The 21,185-nt window shown below is 40.2% G+C and overlaps 1 protein-coding gene across 4 annotated transcripts in view; it reads left to right on the forward strand.

Moving 5' to 3' along the window:
- st18 (ST18 C2H2C-type zinc finger transcription factor) overlaps positions 1-20,920 on the forward strand; it is a 42,587-nt gene extending 21,667 nt beyond the window's left edge. For 2 of the 4 annotated variants that reach the window (XM_047590383.1, XM_047590386.1), the window contains 20 exons: positions 2,102-2,153; positions 2,946-2,976; positions 3,150-3,337; positions 7,006-7,698; positions 8,370-8,504; positions 9,374-9,464; positions 9,584-9,676; positions 10,218-10,426; positions 10,658-10,857; positions 12,746-12,988; positions 14,361-14,473; positions 15,071-15,133; positions 15,477-15,545; positions 15,815-15,877; positions 16,108-16,188; positions 17,523-17,744; positions 17,920-18,008; positions 18,095-18,198; positions 18,297-18,443; positions 18,578-20,920. In XM_047590383.1, the coding sequence (XP_047446339.1) occupies positions 2,102-2,153; positions 2,946-2,976; positions 3,150-3,337; positions 7,006-7,698; positions 8,370-8,504; positions 9,374-9,464; positions 9,584-9,676; positions 10,218-10,426; positions 10,658-10,857; positions 12,746-12,988; positions 14,361-14,473; positions 15,071-15,133; positions 15,477-15,545; positions 15,815-15,877; positions 16,108-16,188; positions 17,523-17,744; positions 17,920-18,008; positions 18,095-18,198; positions 18,297-18,443; positions 18,578-18,718 (3,027 nt within the window). In that variant the 3' untranslated portion in view covers positions 18,719-20,920. The remainder of the gene's footprint in view (positions 1-2,101; positions 2,154-2,945; positions 2,977-3,149; positions 3,338-7,005; positions 7,699-8,369; positions 8,505-9,373; positions 9,465-9,583; positions 9,677-10,217; positions 10,427-10,657; positions 10,858-12,745; positions 12,989-14,360; positions 14,474-15,070; positions 15,134-15,476; positions 15,546-15,814; positions 15,878-16,107; positions 16,189-17,522; positions 17,745-17,919; positions 18,009-18,094; positions 18,199-18,296; positions 18,444-18,577) is intronic. The other 2 variants (XM_047590384.1, XM_047590385.1) reach the window with 2 other exon arrangements.
- Positions 20,921-21,185: the final 265 nt, after the last annotated feature.

Raw genomic sequence — 21,185 nt, forward strand, 5'->3', positions numbered from 1 at the left:
TCTGTTTTTGCCTAGAAATAAGAATAAGGACGTTAACAAAATACAGTAAATGTCAGATATGGAGAAGGCTCCACAGTGTCATCACCAGTAGAAGTGATAGCATCGTATTTAGAGGAAAAATGATACTAATACTGATGTTTTTATAAGGAAACAACACAATACATTATTATTTTTACAAACTGGTATTAAGTATGAAAGTATTCTTAAATTTAGGCTTTTAGTAAGTTATTGCATTAGTTATTATGTGGCCAACATATTTAATATTCCCCTGATTAGCTTTTAACAGTACATTTTTTAAAAAGTTGTATACCCATATAAGGACAATCATTATACTATTTGATAGTGTAACACAAACCTTTTTATTAAACCTGTGCACTGCTTTTTAACTTGTAAATACAGGGTAAAAAGTCTTATCGCTTCCCCGTCACGTAGCCTCGATAAAACCCTTTGTCTCTCATCTACGTCACGTAAAGCTCTTGTAAAACATGTAACATGCTGATCAAAAGAAGGTAACTTATGTAAGTTTTTTTTTTTTTTTTTTTTTTTTTTTTAGCCAGACTGTTTAGGTGGATGTCAAATAAAAGCATCCATTTGGCTATGAATGTATCTATTTGTTCTGCTTTTGTAAACAGCATCACATGTTTGTCCATGTTGCTGCCGTGCCAGGACTACGGACCAAGGCCTTCCTTGTTCCTTTGTTACTTGTTACTCCTTGCTCCCCGAATCAGACGTGAACTCCGTGCCGCTAAAATAACCACTAACGACGCATCAGTGGATTTGCGACGCCCTTTAAAAACCAATTCTCGACAAGAGGACGGTTTTAATTTTCTTATCAGACCCAAAGTTGAATGTGTGAAACTGAATACTGAATGCAAACAAAGGCTGAACAAAGCCGACTGAACCTCAGTGAAACGCTTTTCCCATTTACTGTAAGTTGAGTTTTTAAAATTGAAACCGCTATTGGGGCAATTCCTGTTGCTAAACCCCGTGGTAGCATACACACATTGTTCCTGAGAAAAGCTGAATACAATATAATGATTAACCAGTGTTTTTTTTTTTGTTGTTGTTTTTTTTAAACATTTACGTGTGAAGGACACATAGAAAATGTCACATAAAGAAAGAAAACAAACACCCGGGTAATATTATGAGTCAGTGGTGATATTTCAGTCCACTGATAACATCATTTGAACTTTGATTAATGCCCATGTTACAATCTCGGGGTTGCACAATGTAAGAGCAACATTTTGCCTTGAGAACATCACATTTATACAAAATGTTAAAGCGTGTCTGTGTGGAAAAGTGTTACAAACTAATGAGGTACATTCATTTTTACAGAATGTAATCTATAGTGTTTGGGAGTTGTTTGTCTCAATAGGCTGTAGTAATCAAAAGTAATGAACCTATTATGAGCAGGACCTCTGAGGGCCCGGCGTGGCATTAAGAGTGTGGCACATAAAAGGTTTATTAAAGGAAATTAAGGTCCATCACTGCCACACCTGCTCCCCTATTATAAATGTATGACAGGTCAGTGCCTTCAATCACAACAGCAAACGAGAGAGAGGAGTCATGTTTCCCATTACCAGGGAAAAGTAACAGCATATCCTATGACTCACAGATTTCACTGGCCTGTGACCACTATACGCCACCATCAGCCTGGAATAATTATGTTTAATAGGTTTTATTTGGGACTCACAAGCAACAGCCAGCGAGAGTGGATGGATTTTTAGCAACTATTTTTGTCTAAACACACGCGGCGAGTTGCTGTCTGCACTTTAATGTCATTATTTAGTGCCATTCCAATTTCACTCACCTTTCAAACTTTTTCTTCCCGCATCATACGTTATGTGTTTGCATATCGCTGATGTTTTAAGAGCTTCCTGCGGATGCACAAGGACTGATTTTAAAAAGCCCGACGGCTGCAGTGCGCAGCTTACAAACCAGATACTCACAATAATCTGTCAAGTCTTTAAGAATGTTCCCATTTTAAATGGAATAAGCTATTATTATTGTTGTTGTTGTTGTTGTTATTTAAAAAAAAACACACACACACACACACATTGAAATCTGTATTTTAGTGGCTCATCTGTTCATTTATTTGCAGATGGACTCTGAAGGTGAGGAGCAAACCTTGAAAACGTGCAACAGCAGCACAGGTGAGTGCAGCTTTACGGCTGTAGTTTGCTTTTAACTGCACACACTCACACACGCGTCCCACTTATCACCGTGGGCTAGGGGTATCAGTTCAACAATCCAACTTTATAACTGTCAATTTTATGTATTATCTTACCAGTCTGAAGAGCACTGCAACGCCATTTCATTATTCAGAGGGGAATAACTTCATTAAATTGGAACACTGGCTCAAATTAGTTAAGGAGTGTGTATATATTGTGTGATTGAAAACCTCTAGACTGGATATGTCATTATGCAAGTGTTCAGGGCCTCTGAGGCCTTCCTGCTCACGCTGGAGCTATTACTACACGTGGGGAAATTCATGAAAAGTGTTATTATTGGTTGTGCTTCATAGGAGTAGGGATGGAACTTGTGAATGAGATTTATGCGGGCCCCTGGGAAAATTGATTTACCCTTTTAGATCATGTTGTCAACGCTGTCAAAGGATGAGCTACTGTTGGTTTCCCAGAGAATGAAAAGCTTTTCAGATCAATGAAGAGACCACTTCTGCATCCTTATGCTGATTATACCCGATGGCATTGTAAAAATCTACGGTTTAAAGGTTGGATGGAGCAGTATTAGCCCAGGTTGTGTGATTCCCTAAAACGCTATCTGCAAACCAAATATTTACTGTGCACTGTAAAATTTCATTAGCAATAGCCCAAAAGTAGGGAGTCGCCTTGATGAAGAATATGTTGACAGATGCTACGCCGCTGTAGTGGAAATGTAAACAGGAGGTTTTTTTTATCTGTTGTTTCTTGGCCTTTATTCCACAGGACTGGCCGACTGCATCGCCGAGACTCACAGGTAAAAGTTGCATCTTTATGCCGACGATTAATAAATATATATATATCATATAAAAGGACTCAAAATTTAGAAGGCGGTGTTTTTTTTTTTTGTTTTTTTTTTTAAAACGAGTCATCTGAAGCTTCTGTTGACCCTGCCTTGCTTTTTGTCCCTTTCCCTCTTCCCTTTTCCAGCCCATATGGGTCTGTGGCGAGGAAGAGGAGCGCTCAGGAAGGGGTGCAGGGTGCCCCCGTCAACAAGAGAAAGTCCCTGCTGATGAAGCCCCGCCACTACAGCCCCAGCGAGGCATGTGAAGAGGAGAGCGAGGACCTGGCACCGCCACAGGACAAAGAAGAGCTGAGGAACATTGACACTCCAGCAGGTAAACAGATGTCCTGTTGTTTTGTCTGTTTTGATGAACAATTGACGCTGAATTTTAAAATCCCATCTGTTGCATTCATATTTCCCTCCCTCTGCCATCAGCCAGCAGCCGCAGTCATTGTGCAGTGGAAGTGAAAGACTACACTGCTGGGTCCACATTAGTTGTGTCTCACGTCCGCAAATTGAAGTTTTGACAGCTGATCTGCCATGATATTTTTGGCGTGGCTTCACCCTCTTTTGATGAGGCCAGATTTCAGACCCCTCATCTGTCCTCTTTCAATAGCCAGTCCAAACCCATTGAATCCATAGAATGAAAATCTGAATGGAGGCGTGCACCAGTTCACTTAGATTTAAATTAAACTTCCTCCCGTCTTTTATGTCAAATTATATTGAAGCCGCCTATTGTGAAAAACAAATGAGTTGTCACCGTTGCTTGGCTGGTGCTCCAATAATTTACTGTTTTGTTTTTTAAACAAAGATTTTTTACTTACCCACAGAAACACTTCACTGACAACAGTTAAAAATTGCTTATTTTCACTTATGCCACTGTCCTTTTCATGAGGAAAAATGTTTTCTTTTTTCCTAATGAATTGAATTTTGTGCATTTTGGCAACAATGACGCTGGTGTACATGTGCATTCTCGCCCACTATAATCTGCACTGATTTGGTATATTTTTAACGATGTAACTAAGCAACAAACGTAATTGTCCCTTTCAAAAGCTTTTGTTAGGCCCTCTAACACAGTCTAATACATAATTAGGCATAATGTCTACAGCTCATTATAGTACACATGTGTGTAGTTAAATGGACCGGGAGAGTAGCTCACTGAATTGTGTGGATTCATTGGAAATGGAATTTATTTGTTTCCTGGGTTCATATTACATTACAATTATCAAAGTAATTCACTGTGTATCATCAGTTCTTTCTTTTGTTGATGCGTATTCCAGATACTTTTTTTTTTACCAGTGATTGACTGGCTGTATATTTTTCCTTTATTTAAAACCTGATGTTCGGCGGAGTTGCTTTAAAACAAAAATAAAATCCAGCCAGACCCAAAAAATGTCTGAAGCGTGTCAAATGAACGTGACTACTGATAAACATATTCAGAACATATTCTGCGGTTATTGTCGGATTCAAGGGGGGCTATTTTCTGTGGAAAAACAAAAATTGGAAAAGTGGTCTGGAGGCAGTCAGAATTTTTGCAGTGGGAAGCTGGTCATATCTGCATTTTAACAAAAAGGGAGAAAAATAAGCCTCTCGTTTGGTTGAGCCACGCTGCGTTCAACTCCAGCCAACTGCAGCCCTGCTGCAGAGTGCTGGTAATGGCTATTCTGGAGTACAAACTGTTCACCTGTTCCAACACACAAACCACCGGAGGGATCCAAGTTTTTTTCCTCCATCTCTTTCCTTTTTTCCACTGCACTTCTGTGTCTGTGTGTGTGTGTGTGTGTGTGTGTGTGTGTGTGTGTGTGTGTGTCTGCGTGCCTGTCTGACTGTATGCGGCTGTGTCAGGCCTGGGAGTCCATCTGGATGAAAAACAAAACCCTTGTTGCTTGCCTCATAAATGTAAATACGTGTAACTGGCTTTAATTTTTCATTCAACAGGGTTTGTCTTTAGACACCTCTTCTTACATATTTTTCGCAGCGGGGAATAGACACTAACACATTGTAATGTTGCCCGGTGTTAAATTCTGCTGGACTCAACAATTAGAGAAAAAAAAAAAAATGTTTGCTTTATTTTATTCTGTCGTGTTTCAAAGCTCTTTTGTGGAGGATTAAGTTCCCTGTGTAGTCGTGGCCGTCCGTTAATGCTCGTATCTGTGTCGTCCTCGTCCTCGTCCTCGCGCTGCGTGATCTGATTCTCGCAATCCGTCTCTGTCTATCTTCTCAATCTAACGAATCCCACTTTTGGTTCGGACTCTAATGTCTGGCTACTTAAGAGGATATAGCCTGGTAAAAGTAAAAACCCTCGCAGTCCAAAGAGCCTTAATAGGGCATAAGTTTGAATGGTTTGGGAGGATCAAGAGAGATTTTGTTGAATCAATCCAGATGATAGCTTTCCATTGTTAATCACTGACCATGACTTAATATGATCAGTGGTCTTAATAAAGTGTTGTTCCAGATGCATTTTGAGGGATAACTCTAACCCTCTTTGTCTGTTCCACTGATCAGACTTTCAGGCTTCACACAGTCTTTCTGTACATATGACTGGGATTTATTCTGAAACGCACAGAGGCAAAGGCCAATGCAAATTAATTTATTGAGGGCACTCGCCAAAATAAGCTATAGGGTGTAAAACTGGTGTAAAATTTATGAATAAAGGCGTTTATATTTCGTTCATCTGCAGTAATGATGGTACATGCACGATATCATATATAATAAAAAATAAATCTGCATCATTTTATTTAATGCGATTTTAATATTTGTACTCTCAAGTAATATTACACACGGTTGATGTTGAAATAAGAGCCAGAAAAATAGAAAAAAAAAAAAAAAGCGAGAGATGTCAATGTATGCACGAACACAGGAACTAAATGGCATGTAGAGTATAGAAAAGGCTTGGATCGGCAGCGACGCCACATAAATCACACACGTTAAACGTGTATAATTTCAACATTTCCACCTTAAATAAAACACCTGTTTTAATTTAAGCAACGGCTTCAGTCAAATTTGCCTCCTAATAGCTTGATAATTTTCATTTTCATTTCACCTTTCAACACTTTGGCAACCCATCATTTCCCTTGTAAAGGTTCTCATAAACATTGTGTTAAGATTAAGATTAAAAAAAAAAAAAAAAAATAGAAAAAATCTAATCAAATTAAACCAAATGCTCGCATTCTTCAGTAATTACAGGTCACGTTCACTGAAGGAAGCCGCTCATTTCTGTGGGCGCTGTTGGCGGCTGTGACTTCTTCTCTAACAAATATTATTGTCAGCTTTTTGACTGAGGGGTATGGCTGGCTTCTCCTGAGCAAGGTTCTGCCGCGCACACGGGGAAATGCAACCGAGATTTCTCTCTGCTATTCCCATGTTTGTGGTTTCCTCCATCTGTGTTTTCAGGAATCCTCCTCACTTTTCCTCATCTCAACAACAATTATGTGTTTTTAAATTCCAATTTTTTTTTTTTTATTTGTTTTTTAAGAAGACAACATGTTGCTGCTGAGCTTGCGCTTAAAAATACACATAACTAATTAAAAACTGATGTTTTCCATCCAACGCGCCGCAAATCCGTTCATAATCTTGTCCTAAATCTATATCGGGTTCTTGCTCCAATTGGAGACGACAACGAAGTGGAAAACAATTGCGTCCCTCATCTCTAGGTTTCATGATGAACTAGGAGAACAACTAGGGTACAATATATGTCATCTTAAATATGCTTGAGGAATTGCTTGGAAACCTTATGATTATCGTTCCCATTGCCGCATGTAGTCGTCTAAATCCTCTAAATGGTTATAAAAACATGTTTTTATCAAGATATTATTCATGGAAAAGTAACATAAAATCTAAAACCTTAAAAGGATTTGGAGAAGATTACCAAAGGACATACTGAGTACAATTCTTATCCTGTATGTGACTGGAGGGTCACAAAAGATCAAGTTTGCTATGCTAAGACTCAAACACTTCGAATAATCCGTGTTTTTTGTTGTTTTTTTGTTTTTTTTTTTGTAGATGGAAACTTAAGTGCGGTCAATGGGGTGGCTAACAAACATGGCTACCACGATGTGGCAGCCAAGTCGCTCGGATGGTGCGAAGTTACATCTAACGGCTCCCCTCAGTGCGAGCCGGACGCATCCGGACCTCTGCTGGATGAAGATGACGAGGAGCTCCTCAATAATGACGAAGAAGACAGGGTGAGCGGCGCGTCGTCGCCGCAGAGTCCATACGGAGACATGAGGGAAGCTGAGTGGGAGCCCCTGTCTCTGTCCGCCAAGGTGAACAGCTCAAACTGCAGCCCCTCCGCGGCCTCCGAAGACCTTTCGGGCAGGAACGGCCACGTGAAAGAAGAGCCCCAGTCAGAGTTGGGCGGCCCCATGGGTAGAGCGAGCATCTTTCAGGCCGAAGCTTTAAGGTACAGGCTGCACCCCGCGGAGGAGGACAGCGAGGGCGAGGCGGAGGCCGAGAGGCCGCCCCGGCTAGACGGCTGGGCCCTGGGCCTCCACGAGAGGGGCCTCGAGATGAGCCGGGGGAGGGTGAACCTGAGCCTGCTGGAGCAGGCCATAGCCCTGCAGACGGAGCAAAGGCAGGTCCTGCACCACGCGTACAGAGAGATGGACCGGTTCCTCATAGAGCAGATGACCAACGAGAGAAGGCACCACAGGATGATGGAAATGGACGGCCGACTCAACTACCACGGAGGAAAAGGTACGAACGTGAAGTGACGACATGAAAAAAAAAGTCGTCTGAAGATAAGTAAGAATGAAAGACGTGTACCTCCATCCAGTCTGAATCAGATGGACCACTTGTGATTTGGATGATTGGGCGCTCAAAAAACATTGAAATCAGAGGGAGGAAATCCTCTTAAGGTCTAAAGACATTTTGGCAACAAGTGAAGTAATAAATAAACAGACTAAAATAAAGAAGAACAAAATTTTCTGATGGAATTGCTACTACTCAGAATATTGGATTTTGATAGGAATCAACTGGATATTTAACCATGACCATAAGTCTTAAATCCTCCTAAAGTACCTCTCATGTTTCCCTCTGATTCTTCAAATGACTGCAGCTAAATGTGTAATCCTAGATATAATCTTTAGATAGATGGGCATTAAGAAGTGAATGTTCTGTGTTAAACAGCAGCCTTAACTAAAATGACAGATTAAAAGATGCATATTGTGGGAAAAAAAAGTGTCTGGCTCTGCATGATATTTCAATCTGCTGACCTATGTGTGACATACATCCATGTCAGTACAAAAGGATTTAATGCATATTCCACGTATTCATTTGTTCCCACGTGTAAAGACGGGAAAGCTGCATTATTTCTGAGGAGGAAGTCTGTCTGTTTATGATGAAATCTTTCCTTTCTGTGTCTGCAGATTCTCCGCGGACGGACAAAAAGGACATAAAGTGTCCAACTCCTGGTTGCGACGGCACCGGTCACGTGACCGGCCTGTACCCACACCACAGGAGTTTGTCTGGGTGTCCCCACAAAGTCCGAGTTCCCCCCGAGAGTAAGTCACATAAGCGGTGTTGTGTTGCTACACAATGCGAGGGATGATTTATACAAAAACTGACAGTTTTACAATTTACAATCAGCCACAGCAAAATGAAATCCTCTTAGCACGAGCTCAAACACAAGAAAGCCCCGCTTATACATTTAGTTCAATTCAAAGATGTGCACGAAACTTTTCAAACAAACCTAAAGGATTTTTCCTCCCTTTCTCTTTTTCTCGTAATGTGTTGTAATGCGTGAATATTGAATCCTTTTTTTTCTCTTTTTTTTTCTTTTTTTTTTTTACCCCCACGTTGGCGATTGTTAAGTCATTTCAATATAACTCAACAAACACCGAACATTAAACAGTAATGTTACAAAAGGAACAGAAAAAGTAATTAACTTTTTCAAAAAAGCACATGCTCTTAGACTGGAGGCAGTATTTGCAAATCAAAGGGCTAGCTAACGCAGTATTCAAAAATAAATAGACAACTCCAACAAACTAATTGGAGGATATGTGCAGAAAGGAAGTTTCTAAGGATGCCGAGCGGACCTTTAACGACGCGTTTGTTTTGAAGAATATAATCAGCTGTCTTGTTACGCTTCTCTTTGCGCTAAGCTATTTACATTTCAGCCACATTACAGCACAATGCTGAGAAAGACGCTTGCTTTTTTTTTTTTACCCCCCCTCCTCCTGTCTCAGTAGGATCTTTGCTCCATATAAGCTCTAATGTAGCAGTTGTTTAAATCACTGTTTAATGTGTAAAAATGTTTTATTTCCAGCATCTTAATCTTTAAGCTTGATTGCGTCTCGCGTGTTGAATTATTTCGACGACGTCCCTCCTCGCTCGCCTGAGCTTATGTCATCTGTCTGTCTTCCTCCTTTAGTCCTGGCCATGCACGAGAACGTCCTCAAGTGCCCTACGCCCGGGTGCACAGGAAGAGGCCATGTCAACAGCAACCGTAGCACCCACCGGAGGTACATCCGTCGGAGAAAGCCATTAGAAAATCTGCACTGTGTTCATAGACGAGTGACAGTATTAGGCTAATGTGTTTGATTTCCTCCCTCCCTCCCCACCCCTCCCTCCACACAACCAGTCTCTCCGGCTGCCCCATCGCAGCTGCAGTGAAAGTCTCCAAACCTCAGGACGAGAGCCTGAAATGCAGACAAACACCTGACCGCTCACCCAGGTATAATGCAAGATAAAGTTGGGGATTTTCACCGCTCTCATCGTGCGGAAAAATAATTACATCGCGGCTCTGTAGTGGACTGAAGTTCCGCGAGCGTAACCGGGGGTTATGCAGAAAAGTGATAAACACTATTATTGTTGTGAAGAGTGTGGGATATTTTTATTCACTGATCCCAGCAGAATCCATAGTCTGTATCCGGCTTCCCGAGCAGACACAAGCAATGGTTGCTGGTCCTGTGAGTTCTTTTCTATTAGAGATGATAAAAGAGCAGAACTCTTTGTTCCCTGTGGATATATCATGGGCAGGATGCCCACTCCTACTATATTAATTAGTCTGGCAACCTGGCTGTGGATCTACACCACGCATCAGATCCCAGACTCTATCTGTAAAAAAAAAAAGCGCTGGCATCCCTCAACGGGTTCAAAACAATGACGGCACTTAACCGCTTTGTATTAACTTTCTGCACACACCTTTGTCACAAGTGTTCAGTTTTTATTCCTTTACATAATAAAAACGGCTCCATCTGTCCGCCTCCTTGCAGAGCCATCGGCTTAATAAAGAAGTTTGAGATGAACCAGTTAAACTACAGGCTCTCTCATCCGGTAGCAGCCCTGCAAACTAGCCTCACAAAAGACATGGACAAGTACAGCAGAATCCGCTTTGATTACGCCAGCTTTGATGCACAAGTCTTCGGCAAACAGCCTCTGATGGGGACCAACCAGGACCAGGAAATGCCCCATTACCCCGACTGTAAGTCTGACCCAAAAATCCCAGGTTCATTTTTTAGTTACGATGTGATGTAAGGTGAATAAATGGGTAGCTAAAGAAGGAATATTAATCATCATTCATATATTTTTTTAAAGAATTGTATCTGTTGTTGTATCAGTGGTAGATGCTAAAACCAACAATTGTACTTTCAAGCTGGGGCGTAACACCTGGTGTCTCAATAACTAAATTATCTGCTAATTATTTGTCTTTTAGCACCTCAGCAGTATCCTGGCTTCCTCGGGGCTCCAGGTGGCCGCTTGCCCACCTCTGGTCAGCACAGCCCACCGAGTCAATTCAAAAAAGAAGATGGCCTCCAAGCGGCGGCAGCGACGGCCGCCATCCTTAACCTCTCCACTCGCTACCGGAAGAACATGGAGGCTGTCTCTGGCCGGCCCTTGGCAACCTCCACAAAGGTAATCAAATTAGACCACTTGGAGAGGTATTTAATGTGGTCATTTTGAAGGAACTCTGATTTGTGTATAAAAAGGGAAGACATCAAAAGACAGGATTTGGCAAAGGGAGCCTGGCACTCCGGTGGCAGAAAAACAAGGAGGTTTCCTCTCCGTAAAGCTTTAATGTACACAAATGAAAAATTTGTGTAATCTCATCAAAAGAAGAAATACAATCGGCCTTCTTTCCCAATTACAACTACTCGCCTTTTTTTTTTTTTTTTTTTTTTTTTAATAAAACATGTGGTAGTGTATTTTGTTTCGACATCAGCTGGCATGTAAAAACCTTGAACTGTTGTCTGAAAATGCATCGTGCCCGCTGCAGATGGCAGAGGATATTTTGCTTAGTTATATGATCCAGCATAGGCTGTGTGTCTACACCAGATAGTCTTTCAAGGCGTCCTACTGGATTAAGCCAATTAGATAAAGGAGTTAACATCTCCGTAGTTTAATTCGCACAAAATGAGAGAGTGCCGATCCAAAAATCTCCTCTGCTGTCATTACATGGCATTGTGTTCAACTTTTCTCCCAACTCACTCCGTGATTAATATTGATCACATTCTGTGGGTTACATACGTGCACACTGTACTGTAGATGATTCAAGGTTTCCACACCTACACAGCACAGATCCTTATCTCCCAGCTTGTTGAGCCGAGAATGTGGCCCTGTACCAGGTACCAGCCCACTGAATGAATAAAACAGTGTTAGCAAGTTAATCATCTGTTCTCGTTTGCAGCTTAGTTGTCTCGGAGAGACGTTCAAAATAAAGAACAGCTTTCAGGCCTGAAAAAAAGGGGGGTCCATATTTAGGGTGTTATATGATGTCGGATGCTTTAACTTATATGCATATTTGCAGCATGTTACACTTAGAGATGTCGCATAGAAAAAAACACCAAAAGCTGCCATTTAAAGCGTGAAAAAACGGCTAATTATACTTATTTGACAATGCCAAAGGATTCGCTTATTTATAATGCAAAAAAAAAAAAAACTACATCCAGAGTTTTGTTTTTTCATCTCTTACTTTTAAAGTAATATTATTTTATAGACACACACATCATCAAATGGCTGGTTAATTAAACGGGGCAGACAGCCACCTGCAATGTTCATGAAAATCATCCCCTTTAATTATTTTGAAAGGCTCCCCCTTTGTTACGAAAACAATGATGTATGGGCTTTAATGAAACATGTGCATTGAATAATTGGTTTCATTTATGGAAAAGGGATTTTCAACATGTAATGAGGTACAACTTTTAATACCATAAAACAGCCATAAGTCATCATGCTATTGCTTCTCAGCACAAAAAAAACAAAAAAAAACACGCACACAAACACATCTGTCAGCAGGGAAACTTATGCCACATTAAGCTTTTTAATTTTTGCTATTATAATGATGACCTAAAACCAGCGACACCCCCACCCCCAGCTGCCATCTTGGTTGTGTGTCCTAGAAAACAGATGACACAGCTGTCACTGAAAAACTACACACCAGTGATTTTTTTTTTCTTTTTTTTTTGTGTTCAGCAGAATTAATGCTGGCTTAGTTTAGTACTTTGTCTGGTGCAAGATAACGACAGTATGTATTATTTAAATGTATTGTTTGTTTGCTCCGCGTTTCAAGTCATCTTTCATGTTTACAGAGGAACGTTACCGGGTTCAAGTTCCACCTTATCGCTGCCGTCACATTAACGAGGAAGTGAACTGTCTTATTTACATTCCTAGGAGTGTAATTAGAAAATGCCTTCTACTTTTATCCTCCGATTTATTTGTTTTCGCGTGTTTGCGCTCGACGCAACGCAATCCCACAGCGCTTTCTTGGTATTGCGCGGTGTGAATTGAACTTTCTGGTCTTCAGGACATGCTCATTGAGGTGGATGAGAATGGCACCCTGGACCTGAGTATGAAGAAGTGCAAGGAAACTGTAAAAGCCAACACACCTCCACAAGACCCGCTGTCTCCGTCCCCTGAGTCCACCATGGCCAAAGGCGGGAGCGTGCTCATCAGCCCCGCCTTCTACCAGCCGCTGTGTGAAAGAGACAGCTGGGAGAGCCCCATCCCCGTCAACTTCAGCAAAGCACACGTTCTCCAGGACAATGAGGTAGATTTTACAGATTTTACATCTCAAAAAACAGAGATAATTCCATTGTACATGCTGCCAATACATTTAATGGCTTAAAAAAAGGGTAATAAACATGTAGCCTAGAGCAGGGGACCCCCACACTGATGGATAAATTAAGTAGAGACCCCCTACCTATTATATGTGTTCTATATTAAACTTGGCTTAGTTCTATTTATAAATATACAGTATTATTATCATTTTATCAAGTTATTCCTTATCTCTTTAGTAAAATATGTTGGATTCGTGTTAATATGTATTTAAAGAAATTAAAATTTGTGGGGGAAAGTTAAAAAAATATATAAAAAATGTCTAATCAACCAAAGATTTTGCGACCCCCCAACCTGCAGTGCCTTTGCGTACCCCCTAGGGGTCACCGACCCCCTGTTGAAGACGTACGGCTTAGAGCATGGGAATATTTAAAGTCCTTTCAGCAATCATTCACATTTAACTATTCAAATATACCTTCTGCAACTTCCCTGTGAGACCGACTAAACTCTCAGTGCTCTTTCTCTCTTATGTTCCCTCTAACTGTTACCAGATTACATTCTCTTTCAAGATAACTGGAACTAAAAGCACTTTGAGGAATTTATAGAGCTGAAATAAAGTGTTTATCTTTTATTTAGCTTTGGTCACATGTCACATTTTGTCTAAAAATCATCAGAGGAGGCGCATTTACACCAAAAATACTTCAACTCGCGTAAAATAAACACTTAAATCACCCTAAAAAAAAACAAAAAAAAACACCAGGTTGCGAAAATAGATAATAAATGCCTCGGTAATCTTCCCACTGACTGACTTTCAGTGCCTGTAAGAACACTTGTGGTGACATTTTCAAAGACCAAGCAGCAGCTCAAGTCAGATCTGTTTAAATACAAAATGTATTAAATGTATTTACACTGAGGACGAATGCTAATCTGTTCTTCACGTATCATTCTTGCCCGGGGGCCTGAATGAATCTTAATCTGGGCTCCAAATGTTTCCTTTATTTTATCTCCCAGGAGGTATTCATTTGTAGTAGATATCGCGAGTTATCACATTTGCCCTGCTTTTGAATCACACGCAACATCTGGTGACAGCACGGTCTTGTCTGCGGAAGAAAAAAAAGAGGAAATCCATACGTCACGGCCATACATCAAAAAACACTGCGTGGATTAAGTATGACTTTAAATGGATGTATGGTTTACAGTAGCCTTAATCTCTTTGCTCTCTGCACTCTAACCTCCAAGACTTATTTTTGTTTTGAGAGTATTACACACAAGATTCCATTAATTATTCACTTTTAGGTCATTGCTGAGTGGGGTTCGGTGTTTCGTACAGTGAAGGCCACGTTATTACTTTTTTTCTTCCTCAGCAGGAGGATTACGATCAGGTCTCCTTGGAGGACCAGCACTATCAAGGAGACGGCAGTATGTTAAGCCCCAAAGCCAAGCTGCTATTACGAGATTCAAAGAAGGAGCTTTTGAGGTACGTGTGTGTGTGTGTGTGTGTGTGTGTGTGCGTCTGGGAGGGGGTTAAAGAGTGAAACGTCTCGCAGTGTCTTCATTCAGCCTTCCTTCAGTGTGTGTAATGTGATCTTCCCTGTAAGTTGGCAGATGGTCAATAATAAAACTCCAAACCGTGCATTTGTCTGAAGTGGGTCGAAAGCAAACTCACTGTGTTACGTATGATTGCCACTGTCCACAGGTTCATGTGGAGAAGACATGTGTCTGTTTGAAAGTGAGTTTTCTCCCTGTATAAGCTTAACACCACTCTTGTAGTTAGAGTGCATGCTCTGCCGGGTCTCCTCACGACAAAAAAAGTAGGATCCTCTAGTCTCCGCAGCTCAGCACCCTCTCAGACTTCCTCAGTTGCCGCCCAGAGGCGCTTTCGCGCTCGACGTCGGGCAACGTAATAATAACAACAACAGTTTTTCTACTAAACTTCCCGCTGTACTAACTCTGTTCTCTCTTTAATGACCGTGCGAAGGTTCTCAGTGTAAAAAAGAAAGATTCTGTTCAAGCTTAGCAAAGTCTGTGGGAAGTGGAGTAATCTGCGCATTAAGTGCTTTGTGTTCTCGTGCAGCTGTCCGACCCCAGGCTGTGACGGCAGCGGCCATGTGACGGGGAATTATGCATCGCATCGGAGGTACTGTAATTAATTACACTCTCATTAGCACCAGCTAGCAGATATATAGACATGGGTAAACAGTGCTCATTGTTTAATTATGCTGATTGTTACATCTGAAAAGGTGTCACATGGCGTGTGGAGTTTTTAAATCACATGTCATTTTTTCTTCTTTTTTAAAAAAAAAAAAAAAAAAAAATGTGCTGACATGAAAAAGCTTTTCTCGTGAAGAGGAAGCATAATTGTGTTTTCACATAATAAAAAAAAAGTATAAATATGCATTGAGACATTGTATTAAGATTATTTAATTCAACTGTGATCAAAGGGTGAATTAAAATGACTGTTAGCTCTTTATCCTCTCTAGTGTGTCTGGATGTCCCCTGGCTGACAAAACACTCAAATCACTGATGGCAGCCAACTCTCAGGAACTAAAGTATGTGTTCTGAAAACTGTTATTGTTGCTAAAGGATTTTTAAGCTAGGCAGCTTGTTTTTTTTGTTTGTTTTTTTTTTGCATCAGCTTGCATCCCTTCCCTTTCCTTTTTCCCACCACACATTATGCACAATTCCTATGCATTGATGTATTCATCGTGAAGCTGTTTGCTATCTGTACTACTTCTCTCCATATTAGCATGAATCCATGGCACTGCTCGCAGTCTTTCGCTGTAAAAAGCACCTGGTCTCTGTGTCTCTCAACCTGCAGGTGCCCAACACCTGGTTGTGATGGATCTGGACATGTGACTGGGAACTATGCTTCGCACAGAAGGTAGCTGAGAAAAAAATCATCACAACTGAGCATGAAATACATTTGTCAGATGCATGGCATTCAAACAGATGGTGAAAGTCTCACTTTACGCTGCAAACATGCTGCACTTTTTGATTTTTCACGTGTTTATCGATTCATTTGGCTGCCTTTTCATCCACACATCAGCTATCTTATGTATCCATCCGTCTATCCGTCTATCCATCTAACTCACACTCTCCGACCTTTTTCAGCTTGTCTGGGTGTCCACGTGCCAGAAAAGGAGGCCTGAAGCTCACACCAAATAAGGATGACAAAGATGAACAAGAGCTCAAGTAAGAGTTTTCCCCTCGTCCTGTGCTGTCAGGGTTTCTGTCTGTTTGTTTGTTTGTTTGTTTGTTTGTTTGTCTGGGATCATGCATCAGGCATTATACCTGTCGGCCATTAAGTTAAGCAAAGAAACTAAAGCCTCTCTTGTCCTAACATTAGAGAATTATTCTCTGAGGATTAGCAGCGTGCGTTTGTTTTTTGTTTGGAGGATATTTCTGGTTTTTGGATTTTTTTTTTTTTTTTCCTATTTCCTGAATGGAATATCTGGTGTATCACTCCTCAGCGCTGAGTGCTTTCTTTATAATTATAGTATGTTAAGAAAACGTTCAGCTTAATCATCGTCGTTTGTGAAAGTGTTGTCGGGGGTGGAAAAAGAAAAAAAAAAAAAAACAGATAATGTAATTGATTTGCAATTTAAATCCAAAGTCAGATATATGAGCCCTTGTTTACTTATACATCTGGACACTGATTTTTTCTTTTTAATTACTAATGCAAGGGCACGAGCTTAGGAATTAGACTGGAATAGATCTCATACACATTAAGAGAGAAAGGGAGAGAAGGAGGGGGAGGGGAGCAAATGTCCCCAGATTATTGTAAATAGTGGGCCATATGGCATGCCTCCATTGTCCGTGTGCCTTGCATCGAGCTACCTACCTGTGTAAGTAATGGGACTGGTGTTGTTTTGTCCTCTAAGTGCTGCTGTACTGTCGACTAACAAAATGCTGAAACAGGCTTTTTGCGGCAGCACTTTACAGCGCGCGTGCCATTTGTATCATCTCAGGCGACCTCTCACCTTTATCAATAAGGGAAAGGGTTAGCCACCCCCAAATTACATTCTTTCGCATGAGGGGATACGTGACAATTATCTGTAATTCATGTCACTCCATTACTGACCTGCAGAAAACAGGCCCGAAAATGCAACTGACAAAACTCTTAATGAGATTCAGCGTCGAGTTGTGCTTGTGTTTTCAAGCACAAATATCACTCACGTAAAAAAAAAAAAAAAAAAGAAATAAAGAAATAAATTAAAAAATGCGTGCCCCCGGACAGGCAGAGCACTCATTCAAGTTTCAGTGGATTAGTAACTTAAAGTCAGCGTGATTATTCGAGTCCATTTCTTTGTTTTTAATCAGCATTTGGGTGGATTAATCAACTTAATGGTTAACAAATCTTCCGGTCTAGTTATTGAAAGAGATTTTTTTTTTTTTTTTTTGTTAAATGAGGATTTTTTTGTTTTGTTTTGTTTTTTTTGGTTCAGATTTACAATAAAATAGTTCTTCTGTTGAGTGGTGCGTGCGGGCTTTAAACGTCCACAACTGTTTCTTTGTCCCCCTGATAGGTGTCCAGTGATTGGATGTGACGGACAGGGCCATATATCGGGGAAGTACACGTCCCACCGCAGCGCAGGCAGTTGTCCACTCGCTGCCAAAAGACAGAAGGAGTCGTCCATCAATGGGCTGCCCTTTGCCTGGAAGGCCAATAAACAGGAACTGCCCCATTGTCCCCTTCCTGGCTGCAACGGCCTTGGACATGCCAATAATGTGTTTGCCACTCACAGAAGGTGAGGTCGCCCGTCCTCCATTTTATCTCTTAACAATGGTCCCGGTCGACACGTTGCATTCTTACTGTACAATGGCGCCTTTACTCCACTTCACAATCTCTGTCGATGCTAACGTTTTGTCAGCTCGCTGATGTTCTCTTGCCCTAAAATTGTCCTTTGTGGCCCGCTGAACTAGCTTGTCAGGTTGCCCACTGAACGCACAGAGCATCAAGAAAAAGCACTCAGAAGAAGAGATGATGACTATCAAACTGAAAGCCAGCAGCGGTAAGCTACCCCGACGTGAAACAAGCGCAAAAGAATCAATGCAGTCGGTTTGAGCGCGATAAACCAGATTACCTCCTTTAACCCAGGTGTCGAAAACAAGGACGACATTCAGCATTTGGATCATGAAATAAACGAGCTGAATGAGTCCAACATGAAAATAGAAGCAGACATGATGCAGCTCCAAACCCAGGTAAGTATTTACTCCGACGAATTCGTTTCAGACTCAGAGGTGTTGGGACCCCTGCTCGCTTAATTTGATGAGTCTCCTTTTCGCTTTGTACCCGAAAGCAGATCTCGTCTATGGAATGTAACCTGAAGACAATTGAAGAGGAAAACAAGATGATCGAACAGCACAACGACAGCCTCCTGAAGGAGCTCGCCCGCCTTAGCCAAGCTCTCATTAGCAGTCTAACAGACATTCAGCTGCCTCAAATGGTACAGTAAGCCTTGACCACAGACTCCACTACAACTCATTATGTCTAACCTGTCCTGAAAGAAATCTCATTTTCTTCAAATTGTCATTTCTGCTGTGCTGTTTTCACTAATAGTCAAACGTGTTTTTGTTGCAGGGACCCATCAGTGAGCATAATTTTGAAGCCTATGTGAACACATTAACTGATATGTACAACAACTCGGAGCATGAATACTCTCCAGAGTGCAAGGCCCTCTTGGATAATATCAAACAGGCTATTAAGGGCATCCATGTTTAAGCTGTAGAGCTACCAAGAGGTTTCTTTGACTTGGGATAATGGCACTAGATAGCTCTATTTTACTGAAGAGTGCTGGCTTGGCTGCATGTATAAGACAAGGCTTTTGGAAATGTGTTTGGCATTTCCCGGTAAATACACTGCACTGAGAAAATTACCAGCCGGATTTGTAATGCTTTTACCGTTTCTGCATTCACTTGATATGTTTATCCTGGTGAGATTTTTTTTTTTTTATTTTTTATTTTTTTTTTAACCCCCCCGCCCCTTCTTGCACTTAATTATTTTGTATGGTTTGCTTGATTTTAATCCGTACGTGTTCATGTCATCCTTATATTATGGCTATTTATTATTATATTTGTTCATCAGTGTATTTATTTCTTCGATTTTTATTTATTTCTGGAACTGTAAATGCTTAATATTTGAGAAATCTGTTTGACTTTCTGCACATTGTAAATTACATAGAAGCACATTCCAATTTTATGGCATACTTTCGCCATCTAGTGTTGAAAAACTTTATTATTATTATTATTATCATTATTATTATTATGATTATTATTATTATTATTATTATTAGACCATACGTTGGATCTCCCGTCAAAGTGAAAACCTACCAAAACTACTAAGCATCAATATTTTTAAGCATTGCTTTTGCTTTTGTTATTGGAAACTGAATGTATGGTGAAGACAAAGTGAACACTGAGATGGGAAGACAAAAAACAAAACAAAACATTGCAATGCAACTGTACTGTACCTTTTTTCTACTCAACCAATAACAGCTGAGTGCAAACAGGGGGTGACACCGAGTAAAAGATGCAACATCGTTCGGTGAACTGACTGTCCACATTCAGCTTTGCATAGCGTGCCACAAGAAGAGTGCAACAAAAATAATAAAAAAAAAACTCACTTTGTCAAGATGTCTTTCTTTTTAATAATAAAAAAAAATATAGATATTAAACTGCCTTCTGTGCACACACTTTGGAGTGTGCATATAGTATGTGCCTAAATGTATATGAATCCATAAAAATATACAAGTACTATGTTTTGTGGTAGGACAGTATTACGTGGATGGTGTCTAATTTATTATACAGTACAATTATTTTCATAGGAGGAAACGTTCCTGATGACTGTTTAAATACCATCGTCTCAGTAGCTGTAATCTCAGAGGCAGGTTTTGAAATATCAAGACTGAGATTGAACGCGGTGTTGGTTTTATTTCTCTTTTTTTGCTGGCATGGATAGGAGACAAAGAAAATAAAAACACCCACTCCTGTTTTATCTAAAACTGCTTACAGGCCTTAACGTTTCAACCAGTCCTACAGTCGGAAGTATTCAGACCTGAATAGTTTCAAAACCGAGCTGAATACGACTACAACTTCAATCGTTAAATGCAAAACTAAAAAAAAAAAAAATGAATAAAAACAAATAAAAAAAAGAGACGAAAAAAAAGAACTGAAAACATAGACAAATGATAGTTGTTGACTAATCAGTTGTTTTGTTTGCATCAATTGCACTTTTTGTATTTGAAATTACTTTGTGTTTTTCGTTCAGCGTACTGCCCTTGAGTTCAACGAAAAAGAAGGAGGAGGGAGGCTGTAGTCGCAGACCCGGTACTATCCATCTGAATCTCTCAATTTTGCATGAGGTCTATCCCCAGAAAAAAAATGAGTAATTCATTTGAGCAATACATCTTTCATTTCTGCAAAAAAAAAAAAAAAAAAAAGTCAAAGACATGTAGCTTGGTCGTTTAAAAAAAAAAAGCAACAGCAAAGGAGCCAAATTAGAGAAAATTAAAACCCTATTTTAGCCAAATACTTTAAAATATGTTTTAAAGAATTAAAAAGAAAAAAAAAGAAAAAAAAAACTGAATCACACTCTTTACACCTAACAATCCTTTATTTATAATTTGTTATATTTAATTCCTTTCCCACACATTGTTTGCTCAGGAAGTTTTGTGAATAATATTTATTTTTTTCCCTGTTAGTATTTGATGTTTTGTAATGTGAAATGCTTTTTTTGTGGAACGATATTAGTATGATATGAAATTGTACTGTATTTTCTTTTCTTTTACATTAAAATGTAATGCTTTTTTTTCAGTTGAGGTAGTTTGTAAATTGAAACTTCCTATTACTTTTACTATTTCATAATAAACAGATATGCGCTGTGTTGTACAGTTTGTGTATGGTAGAAATAAACTTTTCAAATGGTCGTGTGGTTTCTCTCCCGTCAGTTCAGCTACTCGCGAGGCATCAGCATCACCTAGTGGTCGCTTTGACGCATTACATTTAGAACAACGGGGGTCAATGGAGTCAATGACGGTGGCAGCTTTGGGCGTGCAGCTTTAACGAGGTTTGGAGTAAATAAACAAACACTGGAGGTCATGACTCTCGGTGCCGTCACTGCATGACATTATCAAACGATATTTACTTGAAGCAAATCATAACAGAGCGCACACTTCTGCAGCTTATTCAGG

The sequence above is a fragment of the Mugil cephalus genome, chromosome 7 (genome assembly GCF_022458985.1).
Source record: "Mugil cephalus isolate CIBA_MC_2020 chromosome 7, CIBA_Mcephalus_1.1, whole genome shotgun sequence".
Classification (NCBI taxonomy): domain Eukaryota; kingdom Metazoa; phylum Chordata; class Actinopteri; order Mugiliformes; family Mugilidae; genus Mugil; species Mugil cephalus.